This window comes from Hyla sarda, chromosome 4, assembly GCF_029499605.1.
Source record: "Hyla sarda isolate aHylSar1 chromosome 4, aHylSar1.hap1, whole genome shotgun sequence".
Lineage (NCBI taxonomy): Eukaryota > Metazoa > Chordata > Amphibia > Anura > Hylidae > Hyla > Hyla sarda.
In genome coordinates this window covers 299,776,439-299,799,893 of record NC_079192.1, presented here as the reverse complement: position 1 = coordinate 299,799,893, position 23,455 = coordinate 299,776,439, and the positions used below count along the sequence as shown (strand labels likewise).

At 43.1% G+C, this 23,455-nt stretch overlaps 1 protein-coding gene across 6 annotated transcripts in view; it reads right to left on the bottom strand.

Annotated features, from left to right (window-relative positions):
* The window catches only part of CDHR2 (cadherin related family member 2), a 231,215-nt gene that overhangs the window by 163,346 nt on the left and 44,414 nt on the right, over positions 1–23,455 (bottom strand). For 5 of the 6 annotated variants that reach the window (XM_056574710.1, XM_056574708.1, XM_056574711.1 and 2 more), the window contains exon 2: positions 7,172–7,244. In XM_056574710.1, coding sequence (XP_056430685.1) covers positions 7,172–7,226 — 55 coding nt within the window. In that variant the 5' untranslated portion in view covers positions 7,227–7,244. Of the gene's footprint in view, positions 1–7,171; positions 7,245–12,413; positions 12,480–23,455 lie in introns of those variants that run through there. The other variant, XM_056574709.1, reaches the window with a different exon arrangement.

Here is a 23,455-nt window from a genome sequence, read left to right as displayed (position 1 = left end):
GTCCACCCCCCTGACCACATCCTTGTCACCCATGTCCACCCCCTATTCACCCCTCTGTCACCCATGTCCACCCCTCTGTTACCACCTTGTCACTCCTGTCCACCCCTCTGTCACCCCCTATGCCCCCGTCACCCATGTTCACTCTTCTACACCCATCTGTCACCCTTGTACACCCCCCTACACCCCTCTGTCACCCATGTACACTCCTCTACACCCCTCTGTCACCCATGTACACTCCTCTACACCCCTCTGTCACCCATGTACACTCCTCTACACCCCTCTGTCACCCATGTACACTTCTCTACACCCATCTGTCACCCATGTACACTTCTCTACACCCCTCTGTCACCCATGTACACTTCTCTACACCCCTCTGTCACCCATGTACACTCCTCTACACCCCTCGGTCACCCATGTACACTCCTCTACACCCATCTGTCACCCATGTACACCCCTCTACACCCATCTGTCACCCATGTACACTCCTCTACACCCCTCTGTCACCCATGTACACCCCTCTGTCACCCATGTACACTTCTCTACACCCATCTGTCACCCATGTACACTCCTCTACACCCCTCGGTCACCCATGTACACTCCTCTACACCCATCTGTCACCCATGTACACCCCTCTACACCCATCTGTCACCCATGTACACTCCTCTACACCCCTCTGTACACCCCTCTGTCACCCATGGAAAAAAAAAGTTTGGCGCCTAATAGGTTTGTTTTGCAGGTTTAACGTTGAAGAATTGTGTGTGGACGAAATCGTGATGATGGCCCGGACCAAATGGAGAAGAGAAGGCAACGAAGCAAATTAGACAAGACGTCCTTCGTGAGTTGCTGTATAAAGCAGCACTTTAAACTACATACCCACTGATAAATAGATATAGTGCTTTGCGTTTTTTTTTTATCGCGCTTGGGGGGCCTCAGATATATTTTTGCCTAAGGCCTCAAAAAGTCTAGAGCCGCCTCTGTTAAAACGCACGGTCAATGGCCTAAACATGAAAAGAAAAATACCCAGAAATAAGTACAGAATTGCTGATTTTTGGTCGCTTCATATACCATGAAAAAATTAATAAAAAAATAATAAAGAAAAGTCCCATGAAAACAAAAATGATGTGTATTAGTATGTGTTCTTTAAAATGTTCTTTTCCCAAGAGTTCTTTTCATTACAAGTCATGTGATACTCTCATCGCATTTTTTCTGGCATTTTTTTTTCACTCATAGAAGTCCATGGAACCAAATACTTCAAGGTTTCTTGAAAAAATGCCATTTCCTCGGCATGCTGCGATTTTAAAAAATTGCCACTGAACCGAACACCATCAAAAAAGGGTAAAAAAATGGCAAAAAAAAACACATAGGTATGGCTTATTCCCCTATTAACTCCCAACTAATAGCTAACACAGAATTTTTGGCCCAATAAAAAAAAAAAAAAAAAAACACTAAGTGTGTTACTAGCCTGAGGCCAGTGCCGGCCCTACCATGGGACCCGGTGGGACCATTGGTCCCAGGCGGCACTTTTCAGGAGCAGCACTTGTATGCTCAAAATTTTGTTTTATTATTACCACATCATGGTTCGGGACCATGATGTGGTAATAATAAAGAAAATGAAATGGCTAAGGTGATGGGGGGTTAATGAAATGGCACAAGGGGATTGGGGGGGGGTTATTAAAATGGCACAGCACAGGGGGGGGATCAGAAGGTGGGGTAATTAAAATGGCACAGGGGTGGGAAGATTGTAAATGAAATGGCATAGGGGGTAATTAAAATAGCACAGGGGGATCAGAGGGGCCACCAATTCCCAATCCCCCTGATTCCCCCTGTGCCATTTCAACCCCTTCCCCCCTGATCCCCCTGTGCCATTTAAATTCCCAGTTCCCCTCTGATCCCCTGTGTTATTTCATCCCCTCCCCTATCAGAAAAGGGGGATAGAAATGGCACAGGGGGGGTCAGAGGGGGGGGGGGGGGAAATTGGGTAATTGAAATGGCAAAGGGGGATCGGCAATGGAGGGTACTGAAAAAATACAGAGTATAACATGTTTGTCCCGCAGATGCTGAAGAGATAACGTTTTGTCTGGAAGAAGACATCATGGCGGTCTGAGCCGGATGGAGAAGAAAAGGAAAGAGGACGCTGCTGGTAAGAAAAGATGTAATTGTGAGTCCCTAAATGTAATTTTAAATCATTTATATGGTATACAGATCTGTATACAGCTGGTATATACCTCTATATGGTCACTGTATTGGGGGGGGGTAGTAGTGGAATTATCCAGTCACTAGTCGCTTTGTGGTTTAATGGTTCTTGTGTGGCGGTGTTATGTGTCCCTTATATAGGTGTATTATAGGTAAAATTTATCTTGGTATACCGGTATTATTTGTATTGCGGGTCTCAGTATGCCCGATATTTTGGTTAGTTGTATCAATTGGTCAATTGGTACCTGCATGACTAGTATATTTAGGTATACAGTGTTATCATGCATAAAAAAAACTGTCATACATATGTTAAATATATATATATATATATATATATATATATATATGCACGTGTTTGTGCTTTTTTTTGGGGGGGGGGCAGCATTTCATTCTTGAACACAGGCCATGTTCACAGGTGCTATTACCACTCGGAAGTGCGCTGCCTCACAGACGGCACTACATTTCTGAACGGAATCCGCAGAAAGAACAGAAATGTCTATTTTTTCTGCGGACACCCAGATTGAGATTTCCCCCTTGTGCACAGCGTAGCAGAACCTCATTGAAATTAATGGTGGAATTTACGAGTGGAATATTCCTGCGGAATTCCGCTCAGAAATTCTGCCATGTGAGCATAGCCTAATCCTGGCATGCACCAAAAACTGCACAAAAAGTTCAAATTTTTTCAGCTTCACTTGACAAAATGGCACAGGGGTGGGAAGATTGTAAATGAAATGGCATAGGGGGTAATTAAAATAGCACAGGGGGATCAGAGGGGCCACCAATTCCCAATCCCCCTGATTCCCCCTGTGCCATTTCAACCCCTTCCCCCCTGATCCCCCTGTGCCATTTAAATTCCCAGTTCCCCTCTGATCCCCTGTGTTATTTCATCCCCTCCCCTATCAGAAAAGGGGGATAGAAATGGCACAGGGGGGATCAGAGGGGGGGGGGGGGGAAATTGGGTAATTGAAATGGCAAAGGGGGATCGGCAATGGAGGGTACTGAAAAAATACAGAGTATAACATGTTTGTCCCGCAGATGCTGAAGAGATAACGTTTTGTCTGGAAGAAGACATCATGGCGGTCTGAGCCGGATGGAGAAGAAAAGGAAAGAGGACGCTGCAGGTAAGAAAAGATGTAATTGTGAGTCCCTAAATGTAATTTTAAATCATTTATATGGTATACAGATCTGTATACAGCTGGTATATACCTCTATATGGTCACTGTATTGGGGGGGGGGTAGTAGTGGAATTATCCAGTCACTAGTCGCTTTGTGGTTTAATGGTTCTTGTGTGGCGGTGTTATGTGTCCCTTATATAGGTGTATTATAGGTAAAATTTATCTTGGTATACCGGTATTATTTGTATTGCGGGTCTCAGTATGCCCGATATTTTGGTTAGTTGTATCAATTGGTCAATTGGTACCTGCATGACTAGTATATTTAGGTATACAGTGTTATCATGCATAAAAAAAACTGTCATACATATGTTAAATATATATATATATATATATATATATATATATATGCACGTGTTTGTGCTTTTTTTGGGGGGGGGGGGCAGCATTTCATTCTTGAACACAGGCCATGTTCACAGGTGCTATTACCACTCGGAAGTGCGCTGCCTCACAGACGGCACTACATTTCTGAACGGAATCCGCAGAAAGAACAGAAATGTCTATTTTTTCTGCGGACACCCAGATTGAGATTTCCCCCTTGTGCACAGCGTAGCAGAACCTCATTGAAATTAATGGTGGAATTTACGAGTGGAATATTCCTGCGGAATTCCGCTCAGAAATTCTGCCATGTGAGCATAGCCTAATCCTGGCATGCACCAAAAACTGCACAAAAAGTTCACATTTTTTCAGCTTCACTTGACAAAATTAGACAGTGATGCGACAAATAGGCATGGTCTCCAAGGAGCGGACATGGGGAAGATTTATCAAAACTTCTGTAAAAGAAAAGTTGACCTGTTGTCCATAGCAGCCAATCAGATAGCTTCTTTTGTTTACCAGAGGTCTTTTTAAGAATAAAAGAAGCAATCTAATTGGTTGCTCTGGGCAACTAGTCAACTTTTTCTCTGTACAAGTTTTAATATATCTCCCCCATGGTCTTTAAATTTTCAGAAATTTATTAGGAAAGTCAGAAAAGGTTTACATTTTTTGCTCAGATCTACTGATAGAGGGGATAGGTTTGATTATTTGACTTATATGTCTGGCGATACAGCTCAGTTTCGATATGGCGCTGTAGAAAATTGCTGGAGAGAAACTGATAATTGAATTGATCCAATTTATTTGAATGGGGCAGTTCAGGTTAATCCAACATCTCTATTGGGACACTGGATCATCAGACAGGGGAACGCATCTTGCAGCGTTCCCCCTGTCTGACCAGCTGAAATAACTGGGTGCCGGATCATACAAAACTGATGTCATCAGTTGTGACATCAGTTGCAGCCAATGATCCAGCCCAGTATTGAGCCAAGTCATAGACATATGTGATGGCACCCTTAAACAGTCCCAAATGAACCAACTTTATGAAGAAGCGTACACCTTTCAAAGAATTTGCCACATATCAATACAACTTTTTCCTTTCTTAGTTTGGAATCAAAAACCTAAATCTTAATAAAAAAAAATTTAAAAAGTGGCCACTGTGACCAATACCCTTTATAAATCTACAAAACTGTGTGAGATTTTATTCCCTGCAGGTGCAGGTTCTATTGTTAATGGTGTCCTTGACAAAGCCGCTTCCGGCGAAACGCGTCGGAGTTGTGGAGGTGGATTGGGGTGAGTCCTGTGCCAGTTTTATACTAGACCGTTTCTTTCCTACATATTTTTCCTTGTTGCTAGTCACCACCTAAACTTGCTGCTATCTATCTGCTGCTATCTGCACTATTGCTGCCCATTGCCTGTTGGTTGTTATTGCTTACTATTAGCACTATACCGTGTTACCCAGGTGTTATTATTTTCCCTTCTTTAGGCTGCATGTTCAAGTCCTTGTCCACTTCATTTGCACGGTTAATTAATTTTTTAATTTTTAAATCTTTTCACTTGTTGCAACTCACTTGAGTGTCATGTTTTATTCATTTATCTTTTGTTTTGGTTATTAATTCATAATTTTATCACATATAATTGGTTGCCCTCACCGGCCATTGCGTGGTAATTTATTTCCACAAGTATTGCACATCTTTTTTGCACATTTTGCACTACGCCCTTCCCCCCTCCTTCCCCTCACCTTGTGCATGCAACCCCTGCAGATATTAATTTATAATTTACTTATGATTTATAAACTATTAATTGCAGCTCACTACTAGCATTGTGACTTCGCAAATAACTATTTTATCTCCTTATTTATTATATTGGCATACAGGCTCTCTCACCCCAGCATCCACCTTATACTTTCATATTTATATTTTTTTATATATTCTATATATATTTTTTTACTACCGTTTATGAATTGATTCTGTGATTTTAGATATACATATATGTATTTTTTAAACTATACATTTCAATAAAATTACTTTTATACATGATTATACTTGTCATAAATTATTTTTAACTGGGGTATATTCACTATTTATTGTGTGGTCTTCCACACCTGTAGGTTGTTGTTTCAGTTGTGACATCAGTTGCAGCCAATGATCCAGCCCAGTATTGAGCCAAGTCATAGACATATGTGATGGCACCCTTAAACAGTCCCAAATGAACCAACTTTATGAAGAAGCGTACACCTTTCAAAGAATTTGCCACATATCAATACAACTTTTTCCTTTCTTAGTTTGGAATCAAAAACCTAAATCTTAATAAAAAAAATTTTAAAAAGTGGCCACTGTGACCAATACCCTTTATAAATCTACAAAACTGTGTGAGATTTTATTCCCTGCAGGTGCAGGTTCTATTGTTAATGGTGTCCTTGTTCTGCTCATGCCGTCTTTAGTAGAACAATGGAAAAAGTGGATATATCCACATTTATTATAGAAGGAGTGTGGGAGTTAAAGGGGTACTTTGTTGGAAACATCTTATCCCCTATCCATCTTATCCCCTATCGTCAGGCCCCCTCCCATAGACATGAATGGAGGGGGCGTGAAATGATGTCACAAACGCTGAAGCTGCATGCTTCCGTTTTCCGGACAACGCCACTGCCGGCCCGGAGATTGCGGGGGGATAAGATGTTTCAAACAGAGTACACCTTTAAGAACCATTTCCTTCAGCAGGCCTTAGAAACCTTAGTCCAGCACTGCATGTAAATAATAGATATAGTGAAATATTCCAAATATAATATTTCCTTATAGAACTGACCATAATTCATTATCTATAATGGATCTAAGACTAGGTTGACATTCAATAAGTGTCCTATGTGTTCTATATATGTCGGCATACTTACTGACAAAACAAGAGATGAGCGAAGTTACAGTGATTAGATTTGTCACAAACTTCTCGGCTCAGCGGTTGCTGGCTTTAGCCTGCATTAATTAGTTCAGCTTTCAGGTGCTCCGGTGGGCTGCAAAAGGTGGATACAGTCCTAGGAGAGAGTCTTCTAAGACTGTATCCACCTTTTCCAGCCCACCGGAGCACCTGGAAGCTGAACTCATTTATGCAGGATAAGTCAGCAACTGCCGAGCTGAGAAGTTTGTGACAAATCGAATCACTTTAACCTCGCTCATCTCTAGACAGAACAGTATACAAGCAAACACAGCTGTATACTTAAGAAATGTATATTTCTTTCAGCAGAACAAATGTACTCTACTGGTGAATATGTTCAATCAGTGTGTACTTGTAGATGTTCGTGCTTTTGAGTCCTGCAGAATTACAGTATACACTCAGAATTGGACCCAATGTAGTCACTAGTAGACTCTATTTGGTTCTTTGAAATGAATGGGCATGGCTCAAGTATGACCCTGCCATACAGAGAACATAATGCATTTTTCAGATGTGAACATACTCTGCTCAGCTTCCAAAGTATAGTAGTATTGCAATAAAAATATTACCTTGGCCACCCCCATTTATTAAGAGAAAAGGTAGCAGGCACAGGATCCAAATCATTGCTTCAGCATGAATGTCCTATAAACAGAGAGAGGTATATGAGATCACATGTACATGTAATATGCTGTCTGTTTACAATAGGATACTCCTGTTTTGCCTAGAAACTGCAGCCCTAGCTGGCAATGCCATGAACTGGCAGCAAATATATACACATATATGCCCACATTTATCAATACTGCCATGCATACTTAGCAAATTTGGTGTAAAAAAAGACACTAAAATCTCTTAAATAGCATATAAACCGTTCAATTTGTTCAACTGGCACGAGCATAAAATTGCTTTAAATTGTGTAAATCCAAAATAGAGTATTAAGGGATTAAACCATTTACAAACATCAACACACTGTTATGAGCCATAAGTGATGCGTTCATTTTAAAGATGTCTTTTTACATTACTTTTGTATGAGGTTGATGTCACACACTGGCCCAGATTTATCAGATTGGCGCAGATTTACAAACACCTCTTATTCTTGTTTTAGACAAGGTTCACACTTTGTAAAATGTAGTGAATTATTTTACACATGCTTTTTCATCCGTAACTAGCAAAAATGGCAGGACATTTTTTTGCAGTGTGAACTAAGCTGTAATGTCCATTTATTTGTTATTGTATTTTTCTGTTTAGGTGTGTATTCATGGTTAATGCTTTGACCGAATGAGAACTCGGGTGTGTCTATTTTAAGCCAGACTTCTGCTGCATTCAGGGCTGGTTATTTAGTGCAATACACTTTGTCTGCTTGAGCAATAATGCTGCTATGATGTCTGTGCATTATACTTCTAGGTCTGTTTGAGCATTTACCTTGTATTTATCTTGTGATATGATCTGAGTTTTTAGCCATAGTTAAATAGTTTTGTTTATTGTAGTTTTTAGTCTGTTACATTTGTCTGTTTTAGGATGTATGTTTGTTCTGCTTTGTCGGTTTTCACACTGTGAGAATCCTGTTCTGTATTCCTCCTCTTAGTGGAGTTTGGTTTTGAAATATATCCTGTTTGTATCTTGAATAATATCCTGTCTAGTATCCTGACCTCGGTTCCTATACGTTGTAGAGTTTAGTTTTCTTGTATCCGTGTTTGTGAAGTTTCATGTATTATATTTCAGTTTCCTACTGGGTCAGCTTCCTGATCACACTGTGGAGTGTGCTCGCTGGCCAGTAGTCTATTTGGCTTTATTATAATGGATACTCCTTTTGTGGAGTGGAGTGTCCCATTTGTTTGTTCTTTGTGTCCTAGTGTGAACAGTGTCCTATGTTACCTGATCAGTTTAGTGTTTAAGCTCTCAGTTCTTCTGTCCATCCCATGCATTTCCCGGATTCTGCTGTATTCCTGTTCCATAGCTAGTCTTGTTCATTTTATCATGTCTGCCGTTTATCTGATATCTTGTTTATGAACTGTTTGTTAATACACTATTTTCTGCTGTTAGTATTTGTATCCTGTCTGGTATATCTGTTTGCCTGGTATTATTCCCGTTCTGTTTCTGGCTTTTGACCGACTATGTATATTTGTTTTTATGCCATTGCACTGTAACGCAGAGAGGGACCGGTGCCAAGTTATTGATCCATCGCTTAGGATGGATGGGCAAGTAGGCAGGGAGAGGGTTTTTAGTGTCAGTTTAGGGCTCACTGTCCCCACAGTCGGTCCTGACATAAGCCAGAGCAACAATGCTATAAATAGCTATGCACTGCATATTCTAGCCTATGCCATATGAGCTTTCACAATTCTGCAGATAATGTGTACAAAGTATATATACCTAGATTATTGCAGGCAATATACAGTATGTTATACAAGCAAATATGAATATTTGCTCTTATATAAGAAAAAGAAAATATTATAATATATTATTAAGGGATAAATGTAATAAACTTTTATTAATAAACACAAGCTTCAAAACATAATCTCTTAAAGGGATTTTATAGTTTCGAAAATTAATTTTCATATATCCTTTAAGAGAATTGTGTGTTAAAAGTGGGGAGTACCATGCTTAGAATTCCCATCTTTTAAGGAAAAAGAATGCAGGACTGTTTCCTGCTCTAGAGGACCCTTCCTCAACCATGTACAGTACAGATGTCCCTGCTTATCTCTGAATCTTCAGCAGTGGGAACTGAACAAGCAAGTGTGGATTTAGGTTGTGTTCACACAGTGCAGATGCAGAGCGGTTATGCTGTGACTTTTCAAAAACAGTTTTTCAGAAAATTTCCGTATAACCACAACAGTATCATAATGTATCCATAACAAGTGAACACAGCCACAATGGTTAATGTTTCTAAAGTGGTAAAATAAAACTGTGACTATAAAAGTTTAGTATAACTGTAATCGTACTGAACCACACAGCAAATTTAACATGCACATTTTACTGCATGAGGAAAGCTCCACACATTTGCCCAATTGCACTTTTTCCCAATTTCACCCCCCGCATTTTTATTCTTTTTTGGTACACAAAACATTAGAGGTGGAATTTACTAATAGTGTAGCACACTCCAGTTTTAAGTAAACTCCTGCTGACATTCTTTTGAGAGCCATGGCCTCATAATAGATATGTCACTGGTCAGTGGTTTATGTGCAGCGCACAGTGAACTCCAAGCTAACATAGATTTCATAGTAAATTTGCCTATACCCCTTTTACACTGTACTCGTACCATTGTTTCTAAAGTGGCAAGCGCAGTATAAACTGAGGACTGCTTAGAATTTTGTTACATCTTTAACCCCTTAAGGACTCAGGGTTTTTCAGTTTTTGCACTTCGTTTTTTCCTCCCTACCTTTTTAAAATCATAACCCTTTCAATTTTCCACCTAAAAATCCATATTATGGCTTATTTTTTGCGTCACTAATTCTACTTTGCAGTGACATTAGTCATTTTATCCAAAAATTCACGGCAAAGCGGAAAAAAAATCATTGTGCGACAAAATCGAAGAAAAAACGCAGTTTTATAACTTTTGGGGGCTTCCGTTTCTACACAGTGCATATTTCGGTAAAAATCACACCTGATCTTTATTCTGTAGGTCCATACGGTTAAAATGATACCCTACTTATATAGGTTTGATTTTGTCATACTTCTGAAAAAAATCATAACTACATGCAGGAAAATGTATACGTTTAAAAATGTCACCTTCTGACCCCCTATAACTTTTTTATTTTTCCACATACAGGGCGGTGTGAGGACTCATTTTTTGCGCAGTGATCTGAAGTTTTTATCGGTATGATTTTTGTTTTGATCGGACTTTTTGATCACTTTTTATTCATTTTTTAATGGTATAAAAAGTGACCAAAAATTAGCTTTTTGGGACTTTGGAATTTTTTTGCGCATACACCATTGACCGTGTGTTTTAATTAATTATATATTTTTATAGTTTGGACATTTACACACGTGGCGATACCACATATGTTTATTTATTTATTTTTTTATTTACACTGTTTTCTTTTTTTTTTATGGGAAAAGGGGGGTGATTCAAACTTTTATTAGGGAAGGGGTTAAATGACCTTTATTAATGACCTTTATTAACACTTTTTTTTCACTTTTTTTTTGCAGTGTTATAGGTCTCATAGGGACCTATAACACTGCACACACTGATCTCTCATGCTGATCACTGACGTGTATTAACACGCCTGTGATCAGTGTTATCGGCGCTTGACTGCTCCTGCCTGGATCTCAGGCACGGAGCAGTCATTTGTCGATTGGACACCGGCTTTGATCGCCGCGTCTGAAGGGTTAATACAGGGCATCACCACGATCGGTGATGTCCTGCATTAGCCACGGGTCCCGGCCGTTGATAGCCGCCGGGACCGACCCGATATGACGTGGGGACACCGCGTGACCCCGCGACATATCGCGGGAGCCGGCGGAGGACGTAAATATACGTCCTGCGTCGTTAAGGGGTTAACTGGCAGAAATGCTTGGAAAAATTCATCCCAACGTGTTACAAAATAATCTCAGAAGTACTTGGATAAATTAAAACATCCTAAAATTATTATTGCATAACTTGAGACAGGTCAATTTTGAAATAATTGACCCAAGTTAGCCTGTTAAAAATTGTGTGTCCTCACATTGTAGGAATACCCAGGCCACATTAGCTGTGTGCATATAATTGCAGAATATTCAACCGTGACTGATATAAACATGTACGTCAATATCAGGAACATTCTCCATTTTACTTCATGAGTAAGCTTTATTATAACCGTATTTGCATGTGTAGTTTCCTGTTAATCTAACGTCATATAAATGTAATAAAAAAAAAAAAGAGCTATATTTAACAAGGAGGTTTTGAAGATAGGAACAGAAGGAAATGTTAAAGTAACAAAGTATTCAATTATAGTAATATAGTTCATAAGGTTGAAAAAAGACCAGAGCCCATTAAATTCAACCTATAACCCTAATGAGTCCCTACTGAGTTGATCCAGAGGAAGGCAAAAAACCCTCATACTCGAGGTAAAAATTCCTTCCTGACTCCAAATATGGCAGTCAGAATAGATCCCTGGATCTACGTTCTGTCCCTATAGATCTAGAATCCATAACCTGTAATGTTATTAATCTCCAGAAATGCATCCAGACCCCTTTTAAATTCTTTTACAGAGTTCACCATGACCACCTCCTCAGGCAGAGAGTTCCACAGTCTCACTGCTCTTACAGTAAAGAACCCCCGTCTGTGCTGGTGTAGAAACCCTCTTTCCTCTAGATTTAGAGGATGCCCCCTTGTTATAGATACAGTCCTGGGTATAAATAGATCATGGGAGAGATCTCTGTACTGCCCCCTCATATATTTATACATAGTTATTTGGTCTCCGCTAAGCCTTCTTTTTTCTAAACTAAATAACCCTAATTCTGATAATCTTTCTGCGTACTGTAATCCTCCCATTCCCCGTATTACTCTGGTTGCCGTCTTTGAACCCTCTCCAGCTCCACTATTTCTTTCTTGTACACTGGTGCCCAGTACTGTACACAGTATTCTATGTGATGATGATTTAAACTGGAAAAACAAAGATCGCTACTTTTTTTTTTTATAAACTATTTAATCAACATTAAAAAGACGAAAACAAAACCTTTCTACAAACTATAAATATGAAAAATGGTTTCCCCACCTGTAACATTTATCCTCTAGAACAAGTGAGAAAACCGCATATCAGCGTATACACAAACATTTTTTTTTTGCATTCTCACAGATATCAGTTTAATAATACAAATACAAAAAAAGTCACCAACCTGTAACTGTGAGATTGTTGCTCTTCTTCTGGTGCCAGGGCAAGTAATAATAATACCAGGACCTTTGTATCCTTCGCTCTTTTTCTCTCATCATTCATACATCAATCATTAACTTTAGATAATGAGTAAGAGTAATTACCATCTCCACCCACCTGTACTGAACATATCTTAGGCACTATTACCACATAGGCCAGAAAATTCTCCTTATCCTTAGTAATAATGAAACCACTCATTTGCAGCAGATGATAACTTAACAGTGTATTACAGCGGGTGAAATATGTATTGAACACGTCACCTTTTCTCACTAAATTTTTGAGGTGCTATTAACAAGAAATTTTCACCAGATGTTGGTAACAACCCAAGTAATCCATACATACAAAGAAACCAAAACAAATAAGATCAGAAATGTAGTTATGTGTAATAATGTGAAATGACATGGAAAATGTATTGAACACATGAAGAAAAGGAGGTGCAAAACGGCATAGAAAGCCAAGACAACAGCTGATATCTATCAGTACTTAACAAGCAATCCAGCCTTTTGTCAGTGCAAATTCATATCAACTGGTTAGGTCCCAACTGATGGCCTATAAAAGGTCTCATTGCCAAAGTGTCACACAATACACATCTCATGATGGGTTAAAACAAGGAGCTTTCTTAAGACCTTCACAGACGAATTGTTGTAAAACATAATGATGGCATTGGTCATAGGCACATATCTAAGCTTCTGAATGTTCCAGTGAGCACTGATGGGGCATAATACGGAAGTGGAAAGACAATCATTTCATCATAAATCTGCCTCCACCAGGTACTCATCACAAGATTTCTGACAGAGGTGTGAAAAGAATAATCAGAAGACTTGTTCAAGAGACAAAGACTCTTGTGGAAAGCTTCAAAAAGACCTGAAACTAGCAGGTACTGTTGTCTCAAAGAAAACAGTAAGTAATGCATTCCACTGCCATGAGCTTTATGCACTCACTACGCAAGACTCCATTGCTGAATAAAAAGCATGTTGAAGCTTGTTTACTGTTTGCTGTACAACACTTGGAGAAGCCAGGGAAATACTGGGTGAGTATAGGGGGAGATTTATCAAAACCTGTGTAAAAGAAAAGTTGACCAGTTGCCTATAGCAACCAATCAGATCGCTTCTTTCTTTTTTCAGAGGTCCTTTCGAAAATAAAAAAAAGCAATCTTATTGTTTGCTATTGGCTAGACATGTGCAGAACCAAAAATGTCTTTTTTTTTCGTTTTGTTCGTTTTCGTTTTAAATTTTTTTTCGGTTCTGTGAATATTCGGAATGCTGTGCATTCGTCATATTTGTTTTTTGGATGCATCCGCGAAAATGTATTTCATTTTCGGATGCATTCGTCAATAACATCGAATGCATTCGTTAATTCGGATCTTTCGTTATATCTGTAAAATTTGTTAAATTTAGCATTCGTTACTAAACGAAATGCACACTAGTTTCACTTGCTGATCCTCTTTTGTGATAAATAGCAGGTGTTACCTTAGGATTCTTGTTGTTTTCACCTTTTTTTGCAGTTTTCTCTGTGTAGGAAGGCAAGTTTTCCTCAGGTAAACCCAACAAAAAAAAATCTAATTCATTCCTTACATTCGGTTTACTGATAACGCATTCGTTATACGTTAACATGCATTATTCGTTATGCGTTACTTAACGAATGCATTCGTTAACTGTATATTCGTATTCTTTTTCAGAAATATTTTTTTCGTGCATTCGGATTGTAACGAACACCCGAAAACGGGAAAATTCGTTAAGTTTAGTATTCACTCCGAAACGAATTGCACATGTCTACTATTGGCAACAGCTCAACTTTTCCTCTGCACAGGTTTTGACAAATGTTCCCCAACGTGTGGTCAGATGAGAGCATAATTCAACAGTTTGAATTTTGTAATACACACCATGTTTGGAGGAGAAATGGCACTGCATATCATCGTAAAAACTCCATACCAACAGCAAAGTTGTTGAGAGTGATATTGGATCATGATGTGCTGCTGCACTATAATAGTACTGGCAAACTTCACATAATAGGAAGAAGGGATGGTCAAATTTACCGTGACATTCTTGACAAAAATCTGCTGCCATCTACCAGGATGATGAAGATGAAATGAGGGTGGACATTTCAGCAAGACAATGATCTCTAACACACAGCCAAGGAAGCTCTTAAATGGTTTCGAAGAAAGAAAATAAAACTGCTAAAATGGGCCAGCCAATCACCTGACTTATATCCCATTGAAAATCTATGGAAAGAACTGAAGATCATGATTCATAGAAGAGGCCCACAGAACTTTCAAGATTTGATGACTGTTTGTGTGGGAGAATTATCTACAATCACACCAGAGCAATGCATGCAACTAGTTTTTCCATACAGGAAGCGTCTTAAAGCTGTCACCACCAACAAAGGCTTTTGTTCAAATTATTAAAGGGATATTCAAGGATTATTTGGATATAGGATATTTAAATTTTTATGTACAATGGACGTACAAAATTTGTACACGAATATCCCCCAAACAGAAGGGGCTGAATGCATACATGAAGTGTTATGTAAAAAAAACAATTTGAGCAATCAGATGATTGCTTTTTTGATGAATTTATTGGATTTTGTCCTGCATAATAATTATTTCCGTTTTGACACTCAATTTTTTCTACAAGTGGGCGGGACTTCAATGGGGTCCCCAGTCGCCCCAAGTCTTGCAAATATTTTCATGCATGCATTCGAGGAGAGATTCGTCTTTTCCTCCCCAGACATGGAAACTCCACTGGCGTGGCTACGTTATGTGGATGATATTTTCATGCTCTGGGGGGGAACGGAGGAATCTTTCCTCGAATTTGTATGTAAATTAAATATGGTACACCCCACCATTAAATTTACTGTTACATATAACTCTCATAAAATACTATTTTTAGACATGGAAGTCATAAAAAACGACAGGAGTTTTGATACAACTTTATATGTCAAAAACACAGATAAAAATAACATGTTACCGTATATACTTGTTACGCCGAGCGCTCCGGGTCCCCGCTCCTCCCCGGAGCGCTCACGGCATCTCTCTCCCTGCAGCGCCCCGGTCGGTCCCGCTGACCGGGAGCGCTGCACTGTCATGGCCGTCGGGGATGCGATTCGCACAGCGGGACGCGCCCGCTTGCGAATCGCGTCCCAAGTCACTTACCTGTCCCGGTCCCCGGCTGTCATGCTCTGGCGCGCGCGGCTTCGCTCTCTAGGGAGCGCGCGCGCCAGCTCTCTAGATTTAAAGGGCCAGTGCACCAATGATGGTGCCTGGCCCAATCTTCCCAATTAGCTTGATTAGTTTCCACCTGTGCACTCCCTACTTATACCTCACTTCCCCTGCACTTCCTTGCCGGATCTTGTTGCCCTTGTGCCTAGTGAAAGCGTTCCCTTGTGTGTTCCTAGCCCGTGTTCCAGACCTCCTGCCGTTGCCCCTGACTACGATCCTTGCTGCCTGCCCTGACCTTCTGCTACGTCCGACCTTGCTCTTGCCTTATCCCTTGTACCATGCCTATCTCAGCAGTCAGAGAGGTTGAGCCGTTGCCGGTGGATACGACCTGGTTGCTACCGCCGCTGCAAGACCATCCCGCTTTGCGGCGGGCTCTGGTGAAAACCAGTAGCTACTTAGAACCGGTCCACCGACACGGTCCTCGCCAAACCCTCTCTGACACAGAGGATCCACCTCCAGCCTGCCGATCCGTGACAGTAGATCCGGCCATGGATTCCGCTGAGGTGCCGCTGTCAAGTCTTGCCGACATTTCCACGGTAATCGCCCAGCAAGCCCTAAAGATCACCCAACGAAATTACCAGCTGGCATACTTGACCACCGTGACACTGCAACTTCAGTCACAGATACAGCAGCTGCTGCCGCAGATACAGCAACTTCAGTCACAGACACAGCAGCTGCAACAACCATCTCCTCCGCCGGCTCCTGCAACTCCTCCGCAGCAACCGGCCGCTCCTAACCCCTGCTTGTCCCTGCCGGACAAATTTGATGAGGACTCTAGACTCTGCCGTGGTCTCCTGCCTGGGAAGGCCCTGCCATGTGCCACACCGCCCGGAGCACCTCTCTTACAGTATCCTTTGCAATCCACCCCTGTGCCTCCCGCCGAGGAGGCTATGCAACTGGATCGGTCCCGCCTGACCCCTGAAGAGAGGACTCGCCGCAGGAAGAAAGAAGATTTACTTCTACACTGCACTGTGCGTTACCGCACAGAACCCCTTCTCTTCAGCATGGAACTTTTTGTTTTGCCCAAATGCTCCTCTGAAGTCCTCCTCGGTCTGCCAAGGCTCCAACCCCCATCTTCTGCCCTTGTGTGGACCACCGGGGAGATCGGGAGCTGGGGTGCTTCTTGCCACAGGAAGTGCCTCACGTCTGCTCCCAGTCCCGTCAGTCAAGCCTCTGTGTCTCCCCCTTTACCTGGCCTCCCCAAGGCCTGTCTGGACTATGCTGTGTCTCCTCCTCACGGCTCCCGTCCTGTTGACACTCTGCCCCGTGCCGGGCTTGACCCTCTTCCCTCCCTCCCCACCCCCACGCCTTCTTGTGTGCCCGCTGTTGATGAGGTTTTCCGGGGCTTCGCCACCATCTGGGAAAAGACTCTTAAATCCCTCATACTAGCCTCATCCCGGGTGAAGAAGCTTGCCGAAGGAAAACGAAGAACCCCCCCTGTTTTTGTGTGGTTCTCCACCAAGTATATCCGCTTCCGTGTCCCCAGTTTTAATCTCGGACCACGTTATCTTGGACCCTTTGGAGTTGAGTGCTCAGAGGAGAGATCTTGGGAACCTGAGGACATCATCCTGGACAAAAGTCTTATCCTCAGGTTCTCAGGCTCCAAGAAGAGGGGGAGACCCAAGGGGGGGGTACTGTTACGCCGAGCGCTCCGGGTCCCCGCTCCTCCCCGGAGCGCTCACGGCGTCTCTCTCCCTGCAGCGCCCCGGTCGGTCCCGCTGACCGGGAGCGCTGCACTGTCATGGCCGTCGGGGATGCGATTCGCACAGCGGGACGCGCCCGCTTGCGAATCGCATCCCAAGTCACTTACCTGTCCCGGTCCCCGGCTGTCATGCTCTGGCGCGCGCGCGCCAGCTCTCTAGATTTAAAGGGCCAGTGCACCAATGATGGTGCCTGGCCCAATCTTCCCAATTAGCTTGATTAGTTTCCACCTGTGCACTCCCTACTTATACCTCACTTCCCCTGCACTTCCTTGCCGGATCTTGTTGCCCTTGTGCCTAGTGAAAGCGTTCCCTTGTGTGTTCCTAGCCCGTGTTCCAGACCTCCTGCCGTTGCCCCTGACTACGATCCTTGCTGCCTGCCCTGACCTTCTGCTACGTCCGACCTTGCTCTTGCCTAATCCCTTGTACCATGCCTATCTCAGCAGTCAGAGAGGTTGAGCCGTTGCCGGTGGATACGACCTGGTTGCTACCGCCGCTGCAAGACCATCCCGCTTTGCGGCGGGCTCTGGTGAAAACCAGTAGCTACTTAGAACCGGTCCACCGACACGGTCCTCGCCAAACCCTCTCTGACACAGAGGATCCACCTCCAGCCTGCCGATCCGTGACAATACTCGAGTATAAGCCGACCCGAGTATAAGCCGAGACCCCTAATTTCAACCCAAAATCCCAGGAAAAGTTATTGACTCGAGTATAAACCTAGGGTGGGAAATACATCATCCCCCCCTGTCATCATCCGGACCCGTCATTAACATCTTCATCATCATCACCGCCTGTCATCATCCAGACCCTCATCATCATCACCTGTCATCATCCCCTTGTCATCATCCCACACATCCCCCCTTCATCATCCCCTTGTCATCATCCCACACATCCCCCCTTCATCATCCTCTTGTCATCATCCCACACATTCCCCCTTCATCATCCCCTTGTCATCATCCCACACATCCCCCCTTCATCATCCCCTTGTAATCATCCCACACCCCCCCCTTCATCATCCCCACCCCCCTTGATCATCCCACACCCTCCTTCATTATCCTCTTGTCATCATCCCACACCCCCCCCCTTGATCATCCTCTTCTCATCATCCGCCCTCAGTGGTCTTCAACCTGCGGACCTCCAGAGGTTTCAAAACTACAACTCCCAGCAAGCCCGGGCAGCCATCGGCTGTCCGGGCTTGCTGGGAGTTGTAGTTTTGAAACCTCCGGAGTTCCGCAGGTTGAAGACCACTGCGGCCTTCAACATCATCCAGCCCCCTCTCACCCCCTTTAGTTCTGAGTACTCACCTCCGCTCGGCGCTGGTCCGGTCCTGCAGGGCTGTCCGGTGACGAGGTGGTCCGGTGGGATAGTGGTTTCGGGCTGCTATCTTCACCGGGGGCGCCTCTTCTCCGCGCTTCCGGCCCGGAATAGAGGCGTTGCCTTGACAACGACGCAGAAGTACGTTGGCAATGAACGCACCTGTGCGTCGTTGTCAAGGCAACGTGACTATTCTGAGGCCGGGCCCGAAGCGCTTAGAAGAGGCCTCCCCGGTGAAGATAGCAGCCCGGAACCACTATCCCACCGGACCACCTCCTCACCGGACAGCCCTGCAGGACCGGACCAACGCCGAGCGGAGGTGAGTACTGTACAGAACTAAAGGGGGGTGAGAGGGGGCTGGATGATGTTGAAGGCCGCAGTGGTCTTCAACCTGCGGACCTCCGGAGGTTTCAAAACTACAACTCCCAGCAAGCCCGGACAGCCGATGGCTGCCCGGGCTTGCTGGGAGTTGTAGTTTTGAAACCTCTGGAGGTCCGCAGGTTGAAGACCACTGCGGGTGGAGAGTTCACTCGAGTATAAGCCGAGGGGGGTGTTTTCAGCACGAAAAATCGTGCTGAAAAACTCGGCTTATACTCGAGTATATACGGTACATAAGAAAAGTTTTCATAACCCTAGTATTTTTCAAGGTTTACCAAAAAGTCAATATATTAGAGCGAAAAGAATAATTAATAAAGAGGATGCATATGAAAAAAAATTAAAAAAATATTACAGAGAAATTTGAAAATAGAGCATATTCTAGTAAAGAACTAAAAAAGGTAGAAGAAGTAGCCACTTTAGACAGAGCAGATCTATTAAAGAAAAAAGAGAAAAAGAAAGGAAAAACTGACAGAGTAATGTACATTGGTACGTATGACAGACATACTAATCTAATAAAAAAAAACTATCAACAAATACTGGGGAATATTAAAATCTGACCCAAAATATGGGAAATTATTTAAAGAACCACCCATGTTTGTACACAACAGAGGAAAAACTATAGGCAATATGGTAATACGAGGTGATATTGAAAAAAGAAAAAAGATTATCAGACATTTCTAGGAAGTAAACGGGAAGGTACATATCCTTGCTTATCATGTCCCCACTGTAACAATATAATAAAAGGTGACAATATCTATCATCCTAAAAAAGGTTCTAAAATTCCCTGTCGCGGTTTTTATACATGCAACACGGAAAATGTAATTTACATGTTGAAATGCCTGTGCGGTAAAAACTACATTGGTCAGGCTAGTAGAAAAATTAAAACAAGGATAGCAGAACATAAAAATAATATTAGGAAAGCGTTAACAACCAAAATAGTAGGAGAATCCACAAAATTTAGCGAGACAACAGTAGCGAGACATTTTTTAGATGCTAACCACAATGTGAATGAGCTATGCTGGCAAATTTTAAAACAAATTCACACAGATACGAATGACATTCAAAACCGCAAGCGTCTCTTGCAAAGGGAAACATATTGGATTAGTTACATGGAAACGATTTCCCCATCAGGCTTAACCCCTTAAGGACACATGATGTACTGGAACGTCATGTGTCCGCTCCCGATCTATAACGCGGGCTAATAACGCGCGGCATTGATCGCTGTGCCGCGCGCTATTAACCCTTTAGACGCGGCTTTCAAATGAAACTGAAACCATGCCGGTTAACTCAGTGGACTGTTCGGGATAGCCGCGGCGAAATCGCGGCATCCCGAACAGCTTACAGGACAGCAGGAGGGTCCCTACCTGCCTCCTCGCTGTCCGATCGCCGAATGACTGCTTAGTGCCTGAGATTCAGGCATGAGCAGTCAAGCGGCAGAATCATCGATCACTGGTTTCGTATGAGAAACCAGTGATCAATGTGAAAGATCAGTGTGTGCAGTGTTATAGGTCCCTATGGGAGCTATAACACTGCAAAAAAAAGTGAAAAAAAGTGAATAAATATCATTTAACCCCTTCCCTATTAAAAGTTTGAATCACCCCCCTTTTCCAATAAATAAAAAAACACAGTGTAAATAAAAATAAACATATATGATATCGCCGCGTGCGGAAATGTCCGAGTTATAAAAATATATCATTAATTAAACCACACAGTCAATGGCGTGCGCGCAAAAAAATAGTCCAAAATAGTGCATTTTTGGTCACTTTTTATATCATGAAAAAATGAATAAAAAGCGATCAATAAGTCCTATCAATGCAAAAATGGTACCATTAAAAACTTCAGATCATGGTGCAAAAAATGAGCCCTCAAACCGCCCCATACACGGAAAAATAAAAAAGTTATAGGGGTCAGAAATGACAATTTTAAACGTATTAATTTTCCTGCATGAAGTTATGATTTTTTCCAGAAGTACGATAAAATCAAACCTATATAAGTAGGGTATCATTTTAACCGTATTGACCTACAGAATAAATATCAGGTGTCATTTTTACCGAAAAATGTACTACGTAGAAACGGAAGCCCCCAAAAGTTACAAAACAGCAGTTTTTTTTTTCAATTTTGTCTCACAATGATTTTTTTTTCTGTTTCACCGTAGATTTTTGGGCACAATGACTGAAGTCATTACAAAGTAGAATTGGTGGCGCAAAAAATAAGCCATCATATGGATTTTTAGGTGCAAAATTGAAAGAGTTAAGGTTTTTGTAAAGGCAAGGAGCAAAAAACGAAAATGAAAAAGCGGAAAAACCCCCGGTCCTTAACCCCTTAAGGACCCATGATGTATGCATACGTCATCATACCCTGGGTCTTAAGGACCCATGACGTATGCATACGTCATGGTCTTTTCCTGGTCTCCGCCGCTCACCCGGCGGAGATCGGAAGCGGATCCCTGCTGAAATCCTTCAGCAGGGATCCAGGGCAAACGCAGAGGGGGGCCATGTAGGCCCCCCATATCGGCGATCGCAGCAAATACCGGGCTGATCTGGTCTCTGGGACCCGACCGCCCGGTAATTTTGCATGATCCCGGCTGTCACAGACAGCCAGGACCATGCTGAAGGCTAGGAGCCAGGAGGCAAGCCTGCCACCTCCTCCGATCCCCTGCGATTCTTCGGTTAGTTAACCGACCAATCGCAGGGGGGGGGGGGGGGCGGTTACTTCCTCCCCTGCCCGGCCCCTTGAAGTCCGGAGAGGACGGGAGGAAGACCGGAGGACGCGGCGGGGGACGGGGGAGTGCTGGGGCCCGGCCCCGATACTTACCTCGTCCCTGAAGACCCGGATCCCGGCGATGAAGACGGCGGCGGCGGCGACAGGTGAGTGGATCTTCAGCCGCGGTCGGGCCCTTTACAGCAATGCACATCGCCGTAAAGCGACATGCATTGCTGTATTGGGACCCTGTATACTACAACTCCCAGCATGCCCAGACAGCCCTTGGCTTCTGGGCATGCTGGGAGTTGCAGTTTTGCAACATCTGGATGTCCGCAGTTTTGAGACCACTGTGCCCTTCCAGATGTTGCAAAACTACACATCCTCAGCATGCCCTTACTGTCCAGGCATGCTGGGAGTTGTAGTTCTGTAACATCTGGCCCTTCAGATGTTGCAGAACTACAACTCCCAGCATGCCTGAACAGTTTTGGCATACTGGGAATTGTAGTTTTGCAACATCTGGAAGGGCACAGATTGGGAACCACTGTATTAGTGGTCTGCAAACTGTAGTCCTCCAGATGTTGCAAACTACAACTCCAAGCATGCTGGGAGTTGTAGTTCGGCAACATCTGGCTCTAAAGATGTTGCCGAACTACTACTCCCAGCATGCCTGAGAATGTTTGGGAGTTGTAGTTTTGCAACAACTGGAGGCACACTGGTTGGGAAACATTGTCTGTTTCCTAACTCAGTGTTTCCCAAACCGTGTGCCTCCAGCTGTTGCAAAACTATAACTACCAGCATGCACTGATAGACTGTGCATGCTGGGAGTTGTAGTTTTGCAACAGCTGGAAGTCCCCCCCCCCCCCTGTGAATGTACAGGATACATTCACATGGGCAGGGGGCTTACAGTGAGTATCAGGCTGCAAGTTTGTAATGCAGCAAATTTTGCGCGGCAGCTCAAACTCGCAGCGGGAAACTCACTGTAATGCCCCGCCCTGTGACTGTACCCTAAAAACACTACACTACACTAACACAGAATAAAATAAAAAGTAAAAAACACTACATATACATATACCCCTACACAGCCCCCCTCCCCTCCCCAATAAAAATGAAAAAACGTCTGGTACGCCACTGTTTTCAAAATGGAGCCTCCAGCTGTTGCAAAAAAACAACTCCCAGTATTCCCGGACAGCCGTTGACTGTCCAAGCATGCTGGGAGTTTTGCAACAGCTGGAGGCACCCTGTTTGGGAATCACTGGCGTAGAATACCCCTATGTCCACCCCTATGCAAATCCCTAATTCAGGCCTCAAATGCGCATGGCGCTCTCTCACTTTGGAGCCCTGTCGTATTTCAAGGCAACAGTTTAGGGTCACATATGGGGTATCGCCATACTCGGGAGAAATTGCCTTACAAATTTTGGGGGGCTTTTTCTCCTTTCACCCCTTATGAAAAGGTGAAGTTGGGGTCTACACCAGCATGTTAGTGTAAAAAAAAATTTTTTTTACACTAACATGCTGGTGTTGCCCTATACTTTTCATTTTGACAAGAGATAAAAGGGAAAAAAGCCCCCCAAAATTTGTAACGCAATTTCTCCCGACTACGGAGATACCCCATATGTGGGTGCAAAGTGCTCTGGGGGCGCACAACAAGGCCTAGAAGGGAGAGTGCACCATGTACATTTGAGGTGATTTGCACAG